Source organism: Condylura cristata, unplaced genomic scaffold, assembly GCF_000260355.1.
Source record: "Condylura cristata isolate star-nosed mole 26May11 unplaced genomic scaffold, ConCri1.0 scaffold00007, whole genome shotgun sequence".
NCBI lineage: Eukaryota > Metazoa > Chordata > Mammalia > Eulipotyphla > Talpidae > Condylura > Condylura cristata.
Window position 1 is genome coordinate 42,244,324 of NW_004567108.1, and position 15,051 is coordinate 42,259,374.

At 38.6% G+C, this 15,051-nt stretch overlaps 1 protein-coding gene across 2 annotated transcripts in view; it reads right to left on the bottom strand.

The window, feature by feature from the left end:
• Positions 1–712: 712 nt before the first annotated feature.
• NLN (neurolysin (metallopeptidase M3 family)) overlaps positions 713–15,051 on the bottom strand; it is an 82,880-nt gene continuing 68,541 nt past the window's right edge. For both annotated transcript variants that reach the window (XM_004678254.2, XM_012721954.1), the window contains 4 exons: positions 13,078–13,264; positions 12,365–12,493; positions 11,049–11,185; positions 713–3,327 (listed from right to left, as the gene is read on the bottom strand). In XM_004678254.2, coding sequence (XP_004678311.2) covers positions 3,193–3,327; positions 11,049–11,185; positions 12,365–12,493; positions 13,078–13,264 — 588 coding nt within the window. In that variant the 3' untranslated portion in view covers positions 713–3,192. The remainder of the gene's footprint in view (positions 3,328–11,048; positions 11,186–12,364; positions 12,494–13,077; positions 13,265–15,051) is intronic.

A 15,051-nucleotide genomic window follows, 5' to 3' on the forward strand; every position in this document is an offset into this window, starting at 1 on the left:
CGACGAAGTACACTGCTGAGGGGAGCAGCGGGCGGGTCAGGAGGGGTCTGTCACACCATGTGGTCACCTCCGGGGCAGGGGGGAATCGAACTCATGCAGAAGTGGCTTAAGCTTCTTAGTGCTGTGCTTTAACTTGCTGTGCCACCAGGGAGGGCCCCTTCACCCTATCTTAATAGAGTTGTAGTAGAAATTCACCTATGAGGGTTCTCAGTAGAAATTTCTCCATTAAAGATGAATGAACAAATAAGCTTTAGATACTGACTGTTTTTCAAGGAAAATAAAAGCATGTATGTCTTCTTTGCTTCTATGCTCACTATTCACAAAAGAAGGCATATTTAATTTCGAGAAGCTATCCAGTTTCTGATGTGAGACACATAATTGCAGTAATGTTTTGTTGAGGGGAGAATGAAGTTTTGGTCACTGCATCTAATCAGATGAGATAGGGTTTCTCTTTTAACACTCTTTGGGATTCAGCTAACTATGCCTAAACCTGATTTGGGGGATTAGTATTTTAATGTATTTCCTTGGAGCAGAAAATATTCTTATTGAGTATGATAGGAAAAAAAGGAAGAAAAATGGTCATTAGCCAACCAGCTGATCCACTGGACTGGGGAGGCGGGGTCAGCACAAAGTCTAAAGACAAAATGGTAAAGGAGAAAGGCAAGTCATTACCTACTAGTTAAGACAAGTACAGAATACAAATATGAAATCATATCAATATTTTTAAGACCTTTTTTTATTTTGACTCAGTTCTCTTATGCAATGCAGTTTTTAAGTCTAGTAAGTTACAATTGGCAACCTTTCTCTATATTAGCTTTAGAAAGTCAAGAATTTGATAAACAGCGCAGGTAATAACACTTAGGTACCCATTTTCCCTATCTAGGTAACATGTACTATTTGTACCAGAGGGGAAAAACAGTCTTTATTAGGGGGCATAACAGCAGGACTTTACCTTCTCTTCTTGGTGGCATTTTAACATTAAAACCTCAGGAATTAGGCCTGCTTGATATTAATATAAACATTTTTAACTTAACCCACAGCAACACAATGAGAACAAAAGCTGAAAGAGAACAAAAACTCCTGGGCCTAAAACCAAAGGAGACTTTCTAATATGTGGCTCAGTCAATAAATTCTGATGCTGGCTGGCCCATTACAATTGTCTTAGTTTGCAATCGCTGAGAGGACCTGCCAGCTTATGCCCTGACCTGGGGAATGGGAAGTAGATGGCTCCATTAAAGAAGGCTTAAAAAAAATAAGTCCTTGGTTTTGAATTATGTTAGAGACCTTTTTAAAGTGAGTTTTTAATTTTATTATTCTTTTTGGGTAATTTTAAATATTCTACTAGGACCCTCAATAAAAAAGAGTAACATTGTGCTTTTGTTCTCTTATGCAATTCACTTCAATACTACGGATCAAAGAAATGTGAGCCCATTCTCCTGGGTAGTAATAATGTAATTTTATTGAGTACAGCCTTTTTCACACCAAGTATTAGTTTTTTTTTTCATATGAAATAAGTGAAGATTTAAAATGATGTAAATCGTTGTTAAGGAGGTACATTAGATAGTAGAAAAAGCTGAAGAGAGTTTTTGTCTGAAATTGGAAAACAGAACAGTCTGGGGAAGAAATGAGAAAAGGACCAGAGGTTGCTGAGACAGACCAAAAGACAGCGACGAAGCCTGGAGACAGAGCTGACGGTGGGTGTAGGAGCAGGCCGGGCTGGCGACGTCTCAGAGGGAGGATAGGAGTTCATGGGGATGTATAAGGTATTTGCTTGGTGGTAACAATCTTAGAATCTTTTTCTCTGTTGTAATATTGCAATATTCATTTTTATTTTTTGGTTTCTGTAATATTATAAAACAATATAATACCTTTTTTTTTCTTTTTAAAAGTTAGAACAATGTTCATTTCAACTGGAGAATAGAAAGGTTCTAATTCTGTCTTTGGTTAGAAAAGCAAACTTTATCGGGGAACAAATGAATGACTGATGCAGTAGACTTTCAAAGTTTGGGTTTTTGTAATTAAATATCATTTTTATCATCCTGTTTGCTTTCTTACTGAGTAGATTCCTTTAAGGAAAATAAGTGTATTGGTCTGCTATCGCTGAAACTTAGAGCCAGAATTAATTGAGTTAAACAGAGATTTAAAGGTCCACTGAAAAGAAAAATTGGTAGGCAAAGTAGGCTACTGAAGAGCACCCCCGTGTCTGCATGTAAACTGCACACAACAATTTGGAGCAGCTCTCCTCAAACTCTTCTGTCCAGAATCCACGCCTCGTTTAGAGATTCTGAACTCTTCTGCTCCACAGTGCTGTCAGCTCTCTCCCCTGGCACCCCAAATGGCCACCAGTCACAGGTCTGCTTGCACCTTGGGGTAGGGTGGGCACTGTAGGAGGCACATAGCTGTATGATGTGCCTCATGACCAAGACGAGGAGAGGAAAATATACTTGGACTTGCTTTAGTCCAAGTTCTAATTGGTAAATATACCAAAAGACTGATAACCTTATATGTTAAAGAGGAAATGAACAACTTGCAATATATGTTAGGTCAGTTCAAACTTACAATTCTTTTGTGCTCTCTGATGTTAGTTTAAACAGAAAAGACAAACCCAAATGGAGGAACATAATTTCAGTCTGGGAGACATTTGGGAATCATAAGTCCTGAAACACAAAGATAAATGCATTACCGAGGCACATTCCCCTGGCCCTGAGGTATGCAGGCAAAGGGGTCACACATCACTGTGAGACAGAGTCAAAATGATGGCAAGGCTCCAACATTTGCCAGAGGAATGTGATGATTCATTTATCAGTCCAGAAACCCCAAGTACAAAACTTCAAGATATAAGAAGGATCAAATTATATAATGTATATGATTCAATTTTAAAAATTCTTAGCCCTCTTACACTATCTAGATTACAATAGTAAAAAATCAAATTATATTCATATGAAAGTTTTATAAAAGGAAATAAAATCCATTTTTATGAAATTTATAGTACAACCATTTTCTGATGAGTGTTATCTTAGGTTACAGTATTTATAATTTCATTTACATCTGTATTTTCAAATTAAAAAAAAAAAAGGAAGTCAATAGAAATCTAAATTTTCATTTGCAAAACTCCCTTCAGTTTCCAGGCTAGTAACACATGGTGGTGTTGACTTGTCCTCCAGACATGGACGGCTCCCAAAGATCCCCAGTCTACAGACCATGCAGGCCTCTACTCATTAGGAACGCTTTTTGGTTTGGCTCACGTTTCAAGAAATTTTGGAGCATGTCCATGCCGTCCAGAGATCCCCCAGGTTTCAGGATTAGGTTTCTGTATTTCATTCCAACCTAATAAAATAAAACATCAAACCTAATAATTCATTGTTATAGCAATTTTCCAAATATCTAGATGTAACAGAGAAAGGGGTAGGGTTATGAGAAAAGGACTTTAGCTTTTCTGTCTGGGTATTCTCTTTTGCCTAACTACAGCTCTGTATATTTATTTACTTTGGTAGCTAAGAGATTTGGAGCTTAGACTTCCGATCTTCTACACTCTCCTGTCCTATCTCCTTAAATTCTCAGCAGTGAGTTGACAATGTGCACAAATAGACAGAGAAAAGAGACAAATGGGATAGATAAATATTTCCTATGTTACCCCACCTTAAATGTAATTTCAAAAGGATTAGCTACAGAGGTGTTCAAGAAGGTTACAAAGCGGGCTCTCATGGACCTGGAAATGGTTTTGGCTGGTAAAAACAAAACAAAACAAAACAAAAAAAACAAATAAAACTCTGACATGGGAGCCTCACTGGTAGGGCAAGGGGTTTAGTCTCAGCACTCTGAATCTACTACAGCACCACAGCAACTTGAGTTCAATCCCAAGCCAGGGAGCTGACCCACATGGTACAGCAGATCTCTTCTGTCTCACCTCCTACTCCCCTCAGCACTGTGTTTCAGTATACACACCTGTTCTGCTCCCTACTCTGTCTCTGGTGAATCTTCTCACCCCCTGTACCCCAGCTCTCCTATGCAAAGATATATAAATCTTAAAAAACAAAAACAAAACCCCTTTATCTTTATGGACAGAGGTGGGTGTTGGAGGACAATAGCACATCTACCATGATGCAGGGCAAGGCATTTATGAAGGCCTAACACTGGGTATAAGAATCTGTGTGACATTTTTGGGGATTTACTTAAAAGACATACTTCAGTCCACAGTTATAGGAACATTATGAAAATCTAAGTAAATTCGAAAAGTATATCATTCCAAATGCTCACATGTGACAAAAGGATTTTCATTTTACATGAAGACTGCAATTTTAGGCTGAAGAGATGCAAGCACCGAGCAGCTCACAGAACCCTGAAGAGCCAGCCCTGCCTCCTCTGTGTGAGCAAGTCACCGTGGAGGAGCGCACTGTTTAGTCTCACAATATGTGGCTCAGTGCAGCTCAACTCCTCCCTGGCTAGAGCACCAAACAAGATGATTCAATTTCCTGAATTACAGAGCAATGGTCTTTTAATAGTTTCATTTCCTTTGCAATGAAGTTTGGAGAAGAGTTTAAGAGCCATTTTGGTAATAGGATCTTACTTTTCTTAAAAAAAAAAAAAGGAAAAAAAAAGGTTAAGTGAATTTTTGTTTTAGGAAGGCACTGGGCTCTCTGAGTGAGACACCATGTCTGGGAGACATATGCCACAGGTGGGAAGAGTCTTTTCCATAAATGATTCCACTTTGTTTATATAATAAAGAAACTTGAACTGTGAGGAAGGCTAGGGGAAAAAAAAGCTCTATGACAACCCCTGAAAGTTTTCATGCGAAAAAATCTTGTAAGAAGGAAATTCAGTCACCTCTGTGGTTTTTAATCCTAGAAGGGTATTATGTGTCTTTTGGCAATAGTGCAAGTCCTCTCCAACACTGATGCTCTCTAAAGCAGGTCCAGAAGTTTTGGAAGCAGGCCATCTGAATCTTGACTTCATCCTTCATCCTATGTGACCCTGACCTGTTAAATGGGAATATGCCTACCTCATTCAGTTTATGGTAAACTAGAAGAGATGATATTGGTACATTGCCCTCTCTCTAAAGTAACATCTGGAATATGGTGGTACTGAATAAACCTTAGTAGTATCCCTCCTTTCATTTCCTTTCCTTTACACTGCCACTACGTTTAGTTACTCACATACAATTCATGGAAACAGATGTAGTTCTGGCTTGGCATTTCTTAAAATTAGTTCTGTCTCCAAATAAAAGTTTAAAAAGCACAAAAAACTTCATCTCCACGAATGGTATGAAACTGAATACATAATTAAATAGAAATATTAAATAGGAGAGACAGGCACCCATCTTAGCTAAGAATATGTGTTCTTTATTTGAGGGAATATTTTGAGATCAATCTTTTTTTTTTTTTTTAAAGATTTATTTATTTATTCATACAGAACTGGGGTACAGGCCAGAGATGCGGAGGTGAGAGAATTCACCAGAGACAGAGTGGGGAGCAGAACAGGCAGATCGACGAAGTACACTGCTGAGGGGAGCAGCGGGCGGGTCAGGAGAGGTCTGCCACGCCATGTGGTCACCTCCGGGGCAGGCGGGAATCGAACTCATGCGGAAGTGGCTTAAGCTTTTTAGTGCAATGCTTTAACCCGCTGCACCACCAGGGAGGGCCTTGAGATCAATCTTAACTATCTGAATAAAGGATGCCCATCATCTAGTGTGAACATATAAATGAGAAACAGATTGGGTTTTCCTGCTGTATCTGTGGCAGCACACAGAAGCTCTCACTGCCCTCTCATCCTCTTTTCCTAATTTCCACTGTGATGAGCTCTGCGGAGTAAAGCCAGAGTTGTCTCTTCATACACTGAGCAACAGATATCAGGGCAAAAAGCATCCATCATTCTGGGGACAGATGATGACCAGGTACCTAACATTTCTACTAGCCAGAGTACCTCTGACAACCAAGGAGTGTGAGAGCAAAAGATTGGTGCTGGTGTTAGGGAAAGAGGAGCAAGAAGAGATAGAAACAAGAAGTTAATTCTTCATTGACTGGAGGAGGCCTTCTGGAAACCTTAAGGAAAATTTCAAGTGGTGAAGCTTGAAGGGCAAATCTTTACTTCTGAAGAGGGAGGAGATCAGGAGGAAAAAAGAGGGAGGAGATCAGGAGGAAAAAAGGACCCTGAGTAGTAATATGTATTAGGGCAAGCAGAGGAGTAGAAGCTGAGAGGTGAACGACCAGTTAAGTCTGAAGAGGTACCTATCAGTAACAGTAATCATTACATTTAAGTTTTGAGCAGAGAATGAACACAAAGATGTGTAGGACAGTTCCTACCACAAAAGTCTTAAGATCTAGGAGGTGAGATAAGGAAATAGACCACTAATAAGGTCACTAGTCGGGCTTCTAAGAAGAGAAGCATAAAGAAGAAGTATAGAAGTGCAAAGGAAGAAAAATAACTTCTAGCTGCTTGTGATTCAAGACTCAGAATGTAGGTTGCAAATCAATCCCATTTCCTTCCTTTGTCCCTTAAGCACAGAAAACTCAGCTTTGGGATGGTACATCAGGAGAGTTATAGTAGAAGTTAACCCATTTGTAAGAACCTTCAGGAGAGGAAATTTCATATTCTTCATAAGCAACACATTATAACAGAAGATGATTCTGTCTGAAGTGCACTGAGCTTTATATTACACTTTTTTTTTTCTGTTGTATAATTCTTTTTTTAAGCTTAACCAACATTCTTCATATTTTTGTGTTGCTAGTGCATGTGAAATCTAGCTGCTTTTGATGGCATTATGGATGAAGATGCAATATCTACACTCAATTATCTTGCTGTCTGGGTATTCCTCTCAGCTGTGATACTTGATTGTATTTCTTCTTCATTGATGGGAGAAACAAAGCTGAGCAATTTCTCTAAATGCAAAAGAGGAGGAAGATAATTCTAGCTTAACAATATCATTGCCTTTGAATCCACAATGTCTATTACCTCTTAGGAAATTTTCCCACAATGAAGTTGCCTTATAAAAAGAAATGACCCTACTTAAAATGCCCCCTTTCTTTCAACCCTATGATTAGCTGTTGGATTTCGAAATTGCATTAGGTAACCTTAAAGATATCCTTGACGATCTCCTAGAGCTTGTTGGAAAAGTATTAGTCCCAAGCAATTCTCTTTCACAGTTAAGAGATCAGTTGGAGAAGTAAAAGACATGTCTGATAATGAGACAATTTTTCCATGTTCTACCAGAAACAGAGACTTCAGGTAATATTTAACGAGCTAATTAACTCTTCACATGTTTTCTCTATTTGGTATGAAGAATACAAAAAACTACAGCTAAAACCAGAGGAAGCAAACCTTCAGCCATTAAAGGTAACTGGCTAGTTTTAACACTTGCCTACAATACATCATTATATTACATTATTGTATATATTACATACATCATTACCTTTATATCAAGGCACTCAGAACAAAAATAGTTGTGTCATACAACACTTTATTGCTGACCATTTGATATTCAGAAGACTGTAGGTTTGCATCTGACTCCTCCCTATTACTGCTTTTCCAGTGAGTGAGTTGTACACTTTCTAGATTTCCACTTGCTAATATTTCAAAAAGGTCTCAGAGCAGACCCTGGGCTTAGCTGGATGATAGCAAGCTTAAAAAGATCTATAGATGGCGTTTTGTTAATACCGATGGCCTTCACTAATAATGTCAACTGTATGTGATCTTTTACCCTCTGACGCTCAGGTGGGTGGTAAGAATAGCAGGTACTGACTCCTTAGAGGCCATCCTTTACCTTCGCAATATGATCCGAGTAGTTATTAGGAAGGGTAAGGAGGTAGAGACAAGAATGTCTACATGATATATGGTGATTGCTGTGATCCCCATGACTTCAGATTTGATTCAGTATTTATACCATGCAGAATTCTTACTCCTCATTACAACACAGTTGCAATAACGACCTAAGGTTTTTGTAGAATAGGATTGTTGTTCCAAGTATTAATATCTGTAAGTGGGTATTTGAATTTTGTTAAGTCTGTTGTTATTTTAGAATAAATATCTGTAAAAATAACAACAAATTGAAAACAAAAAAATATAGAATACTCCAAGAGGAAATAAAATGACTACTTAAAAGCAGTTCCAGTATCTGCCCCTGAAGTGAAGAGTGTGAGGACGGGAAACAAATGAATCTCCTTTGCTCACTGAAGTTAGATTCACTTTTGCTGTGACAGCAGGGGGTCAAGAAATGCCATGATATTCCAGATTATTTGATGGGGGTTAGGGGTGAAGGTGGGAAAGAAGCAGTTAAAACCAGTTTCCTGACATAAAGTAAGCAATAACATCTAGCACTGTTGAATCCAGTTTTAGTAACACTGCAAATTGTTTCCAACCTCACAGGGCAACAACTCTGGGTTGTTGGGGTATCTCACTATCTCCAAGTTCCTCCAAGTCCTTTGTCTAAAGTAAGAGTAGTCTGGCTGCTAGCCGAGCTCTGAAGTTAGAGAATAAGGATATACACAGAAGCACGTGAGGACAGGCCAAGCTTTTACTGTTTTTGCAAGCCCTTTCGGATTCACTGAAATCAGTACTTTGGGCTGCTAGCTTGATAGCTGACTGAGAAGTAATAGCGAGTAGGGGAATGTGGTCACGTGAGCGGAAGCACAGAGGAGGAGAAGGAGGCGGTTTAACCCAAAGAGGTACTGTACTGACATGGCAGGGAGTCTCTCCAACCAATAAGATTCAGTATGATGGTACAATTGGACCTTCATCTATCTAGTCTCTTAAACACTATTTTCTGCTTCTATAGTAATCATGGCAGAGCACAGTTTAGTGAATATAGATAAGAATAGTGTACTATGATGTAAAGTGATAAATATTGTCTTGATGGTAGTCATAATACAGATGCATCAAAGTAAAGTGCTATATATACACTTTAAATTCACAATATGTAACATGTAAATTAATAAACTAAAAAATCCATGCTTTATATAAAAATAAGAAAAAGTTCCCTAAAAAGTGTGGAAAAATATTTAATAACCTCATAGACATACTCCCCAAAATAACAACCAACAACATTTTGGTATCTGTTTTTCCCAAACATACATTTTAAAATAAATATTTGCATCCTATGTTATATTTTATAACCTCTTCTTTTCATTGTTTTGCACAGTAGTTACTCTACATATTTCAGCCATAAGAAAAAGCTTTTTGAGACTCTTTGCCCAAGTCCATTATTCTGTTCAAAGGATGGAACACTTTTTAATTCAGATGATCTGGAAGATTTCATAAATAAGTGACCATTTGAGTAGAGCCCTTAATAATGATAGGATTTTTGAGAGGAATCAATAAAGAAGGCATACATTTTAGGTGGAAGAAAGAGGAAGAATGTATTTGTGAAGGTGGAAAGACCTATTAGAGCACATGAATTTGGCTGACACACAGGGAGTTCTAGGAGGTAAGAAAGGGACTGATGGCTAAGCTAAGGGTATGAACAGAGAGGAATGACAAGAAGTAGGAAGTAAAAAAGGTAGATAGGGCATTGGGAGTTGGTGATGGGTCATCAGTGGTAACTGCAGAGAGGGTAACTTCCTAGTTCAGTTTGTGGAGACAAATGCCAGGAAGTAGAGCTTTGCAAGGACTATTTCTTACACCAAGAAATCAGAGTGTGAAAGTAAGAGCTTCAACTGAGGCCTATCAGTGTTGTTAGCAATGGCCCCAGACTTTTGCTGAGGTGACAAACCAGTAAGATTGGTATTAGTAACTTTTCCTCTGAGACAGGAAGAAAGAAGGTAAGTATTGAAGTAAAGAAAGAGAAAGTAAGATGAACATACACACTCAATTTTAATTTCTTAGTGGGAGGAGAGATCATCTTCTAAGAGAGAAGGGAGATAGTGGGAACTCGAGAGAAACTCTAGAAGGGAAGCGGAGCAAGACTACAGATTAGTACTGGGTGTCAAGTTCAGGCTGGGCAGCATGACTTTTAGCGGGGCATGCTAATGGAGTCATACAATCCTCCCCAGGACATGCTGGGGCACTATCTCTGAGTGAGATGGTGGAGGAATCCAGGGTTGGCACTGACTGCAGATTATGCAGAAGGCAGGGTATTTATGAGAATAGTCAGTTGTTGAGCATTGCAATTACCTGGAATAGAAAGGAACTTGAAGGGAACTTAAAGGGACCTAGGAGCCTAAGGTAGGGTAGGATGGACGATCGGGTGGCTGGAAAGGCTCCTGTGTAGAATAAAGGTGTTTTTGTTGGGGTCGGGGTGGGCTACATTGCGTTAGTGCATCATAGTGCACATATGCAAGACAGCCTGCCATCCAGAAACAAAGTTCAGAGTATGAACCAGATACCTGAAGTAAGCAGAGCCTGATTTTGATAATTTGTTCTTTTAATTTCTGAATCAAACAGAATGAAAAACACACTGGAAAACGCATCAGCCCTAGAAACAGCTGAACAGCTGAGTCTTCCACAAGAGTGAAGACTGGGGGACTGTAACTCAGGAAGGTTTGGCTGGCAGCCACCTGGCAGCTAAGTCAATGCACAAGGAAGGGAATGGCTCAGGTTAATGAAGCACCCAAATTACTTAAAGGCATTTAGGTTACAAAGTATGCAGTAGGTGGGGTCTGTCAGCCATAGAAAAAAGGGTGTCTCCCACAAAAAATGGATAAAGAAAGTATGTAGAGAATATCAAAACACAGGCAAGGCCATTTCTATCAACCAGGGAGTTTACCTTTCTTTCCCAACCTCCTATAAAACTAAAAAACTGTACGGCACATGTCAAAACTAGCAGCTATAAATGCTCACAAGCATAAACAAAGCTTTGAATTTTAATTATGCAATGTATTGGAATGTTAATAAGCAAGAAAATGCAGGAGGTTTTTTTTTTTAACTTACAGAATTAGAGTTAATCACTTGTACACTGCAGTTTAATGATGTATGATAATTTGAGAAGATGCAAGACTTTAAAGTTAAGAACTGTTACCAAATCTCTTACTCTAAAATCTAGAGGTAATAAATATTTTACAGGTAGAGTAAAGGGGAGGGAACAACTACAAAGTTCACAAAAGAGAAAAAAAAAACAATACCTCTGGATTCATTATCCCTTCTTTTTTGAAACAGCTGTAGAACATGTCCATGGAAAATACTTCACTCCAGAGATATCCATAATATTGGCCATCATATCCCCCTGCCAAATGCCCAAAAGTCGCTGGCATATTTGTGCCTTTAAAGAAAGATACACTTCAATCAATGTGCTGGCAAATGTTAGTTATCAGGTCATCAGCTGCTAAGGTTTCCCCATGGGGAGCCCAGTTGTGGGAGGAGAGACAGGATCTCACCTTTAGAACTCCCTAGGCTTATGCATGCCCTTGGCCAAGATGTTTACAAACTCCTCTCCTGTGATGGCTCAATCTCAGAATCAGTTTCGGCCCTAAGCTCTGGAATGCCTGACCGTAGTTTCAGAGGTTTTGTCCACACCCATCACTCAGCTCAGTGTTTTAGAGCTCTTCCGTCCTTTTGGATCCCCTTAAACACGCATGTATTGTACAAATATTTTATTTTTAAGCCTAGTCTTTGCCACTTCTCCTTTATACTTACAATACGTCAGCATGGAGCTTATTGTTGGTTCATAACTATTGAACAAAAACTTGAAAAGTTTAGAAAGCCTTATAGCACTTTAATTTACGTCTATAGCTACTTTGAAAAGGATTTCTTGAAATGGTTGGAAGCATCAAGATGCTGTGTAGTCTACTATAACAAAAGAAATGAGGGGAATAGACTGATTCAACCACTTAATTTTCCCTTTTAATCTCCACAAATGTAACTGATTCATTTGAATAACAAATTTCCTTGGTGAACAATGGGCACTACACTAAGAACACATACTTGTACATATACAATTACATGTGCATGTGGGCTTCTAACAGATCAGTACAAATTTAAACACACCTATGTGCACACCTATCTATCCGCCCACACGAATCTCATAAATAGTAGCTCAGAAACTGCTAGTCCAACTGATCTCGGAATGAGAAAAAAGATAGAACTGTGTGCTTCTTACTAAAATCACCCCATCTGTACATTTCTTACTGAAATCATAGGGAGGGAGCAGCTGGGCAGATGCTGCCAAACACCAATGGCTTTCTTTGCTCTGGGGTGGAGGCCAATTGGTTACGCCTGATTACATTACAGCGCAGCAAAGCTGGAGCCACCTTCCCTTCAAGCACATTTGGACAGGATAACTCATATGGACATAGCTCGCTTATCTAAAAGTCACGGCCTGATTACAGAAATCAGAAACAAATTAAATTTGGTATCTGCTGACAAACTTTTACCTTCCCTGGCAGTGTTGGTATACCTGAGGCTTCACAGGAACAACGAACTCACTGAAGAATTTACATACCTGGAGTAGCTGCAACACCTAAAATTTCTTTGCAGTATTTGGCATATTCATTTGCGGCATCCAGCGATGGGTTGGTGTGGAGAGACTGATCAACTTTGCTCAGAACAATCTGGCGTAAGGTCAGAAGACCTAGTAACGTAAGAATGTTAGGGCATGTTTTAAAGAAGATAAACTATATGTCCTAATATCATAGGATCACAGATTTCAAAAACTAATTCCTATGGGATTCATTACAAAATAGGAATAAGACATCTCATTCTATTTAAGAGTTAAAGGAAGACATTTTTGTCTTATTGGAGAAAATCAGTATTCCAATATATTTAGTGGTCTTCCTTCTTATGAAAGCACTCTTGATGTACTATCATTTTTTTTAAAATATATATTGAGAAATTTAAAAATTTATTTTTGTGTAGAATAACTGGGGTGTAGGCCAGAAGTGTGGGGGGCGAGAAAAGCCACCGGAGACAGAGTGGGGAGCAGAACAGTGGAATTACTGAAATACACTGCTGAAGGGAGCAGTGGGCAAGACAGGAGAGGTCTGCTGTGCTAAGTGGGTTTTGCTCCCTGGCCAGGGATCTGCCTTAGGCCTTAGCAGTGGTTAGCGCCAAGGACTGTCATTATTAAAGGGGAAGTCAGTTCTGTAAAAGAAGTCGCCAAGAATTCTCCACTAAGCAATTCTAATTATTTTCCTTTTCAGAGATATTAGGTCATACCTGTGTTGACCAGTCTGGAAGCAACAAGTTTTTCAAGGAGATCATCCATCACAGGGCTTCCATCTTTATAATGCTTTGACAGTCTTCGGAGGGAATCAATGTCCCATACCCAGTTTTCAAGCATTTGTGATGGTACCTCTACAAAGTCAGTTTCCACATTTGTTCCACTAAATCGTGCAAAATCAGTCTAGGAAGTAAACACAGAGGTCTTTAAAAAGACACTGAATGATAACTAAATTTGATTTAAAACTTAAAACACAATCAGAACTCTCCTTTCATGAACAGTTAGAATTACTCCAAGTTAATTGAAATAAAATATAGTAGTTAAGCAGCATGAGAAATAACCTCTGAATACTCTATCTTAAAGTATTATTCTATTCTTTGGAACCATATTAGAACAGCAACCAGGAAATTGTAAGAAAAATTCAGTCTGATTTAAAACAAATCATCAGCTTTGAAAGTAAAACTATCTTAAATGAATTTTCCATTAAAAACGAAAAGATAGATAATCTGAAACCATTTCTCTGTATCTGCCGTTTGTTACCTAACTACTCAAGCTTTTGTCAAAATCAATTAAAGAGTTAAATTATAATCAGGCATATACTTTGCTGTGTGTGTTCTAAATTTTAAATAAGTGGTTATAAGATAAGTGTATGGAAAGTCTGAATTGTATCTTTCAGACTGCTGAGAAGATGTTACCTTAAAACAAGAAGCCACTTCAGTGGGGTTATGGCTATGTATTAGCTGGCAGTGGGTTGAGTTAAATGCAGCCACAGCAAAAGAGAAACAAAGAATATACTCAGCAGTTAAAGCATATGAAAATAAAGGTCTTATTCTAAGGGTCTAGGCTAAGAACATAAAAAAAAAATGCTCCTTACAATAGCATCAATGTGCTCTTTTTAAAAAGTTGAGGTATAAATGACATCTATTAGTTTCAGGTGTACAACTTAATGATCTGACATCTGCACACACAGCAAGATTATCACCATAATACATCCAGCTACCATGGTGTGATCATAAAGTCACAAACTTTGTTCAAAGTTTTTTTGAAAAAGTAAAAATTGCTGGATGAGAGGCCAGAGAAGCTCCTGAGCCTACAGATAGGAATTCACTAGAATAGGATGATGGTGTTTTTTCATCTTTCTAATATCCACAGAACTCATGGCAAATGGCCTTTGGCAGAGGGGATTTAGCGTTTACAAAGCTGGGTCATCTATAGAATAGGGGTTATCTTTCTGCTGTCTTTCCCTGAGCCTGTCTTCTGCCTCCCTCTTCAGATGTTTTATGCCTCAGTCTTCTCTGACTTCATCACCCCTGGAGCTGTGTAGGGGAGGGAAGGAAGAGGGACTTAAACACCAGGGTGGCAGCAGATGGGCTGCCAAAGCTGCAGCAAATAACCAGCCTGCTTTCAGCCCAGGGCAGAGGCCCAGATGTCAGCGCCATCTCATGCTCTGCCTTCTCTGCATGCAAAAAATGGTTTTGCTTGACTTGCCCTTATAAAATATGCTAACTCTAGATGGTAAGAGCTGCAAATACTAAAGGGCCAAAGGAAACTAAATTCTCTAGGCACTGGAATTAGACCACTTCTTTTTTGAAGACATTTCAGTAAAAATTTTTAACTGAGAAATAGGGTGGGCTTTCAGAAAAATAAGCACTTTCCCTCTTTCTGACAAATAATCTTCTAAAATAGAAGATAAAACAATCTACAATAATTATAATAGCCACTATCTACTGTATCAAACATTATGCTAAACTCTTTACATGAATGGTCTGATACAAGTTACAAGACAAATGTATAAAGAAAGTCCTGTAATTTTAATTTTTGAGATAAGGAAACTGAGGCATGGCAAGACTGATACACAACTTGGGTTCGAAACCAGGTGGTCCGACTCCTAAATGCTACAATGCTTCTCTTTTACAGAAAAAAGAAAAAGCATTAAAAGGTTAAAATATAATGTTATGAAATGACCAGGT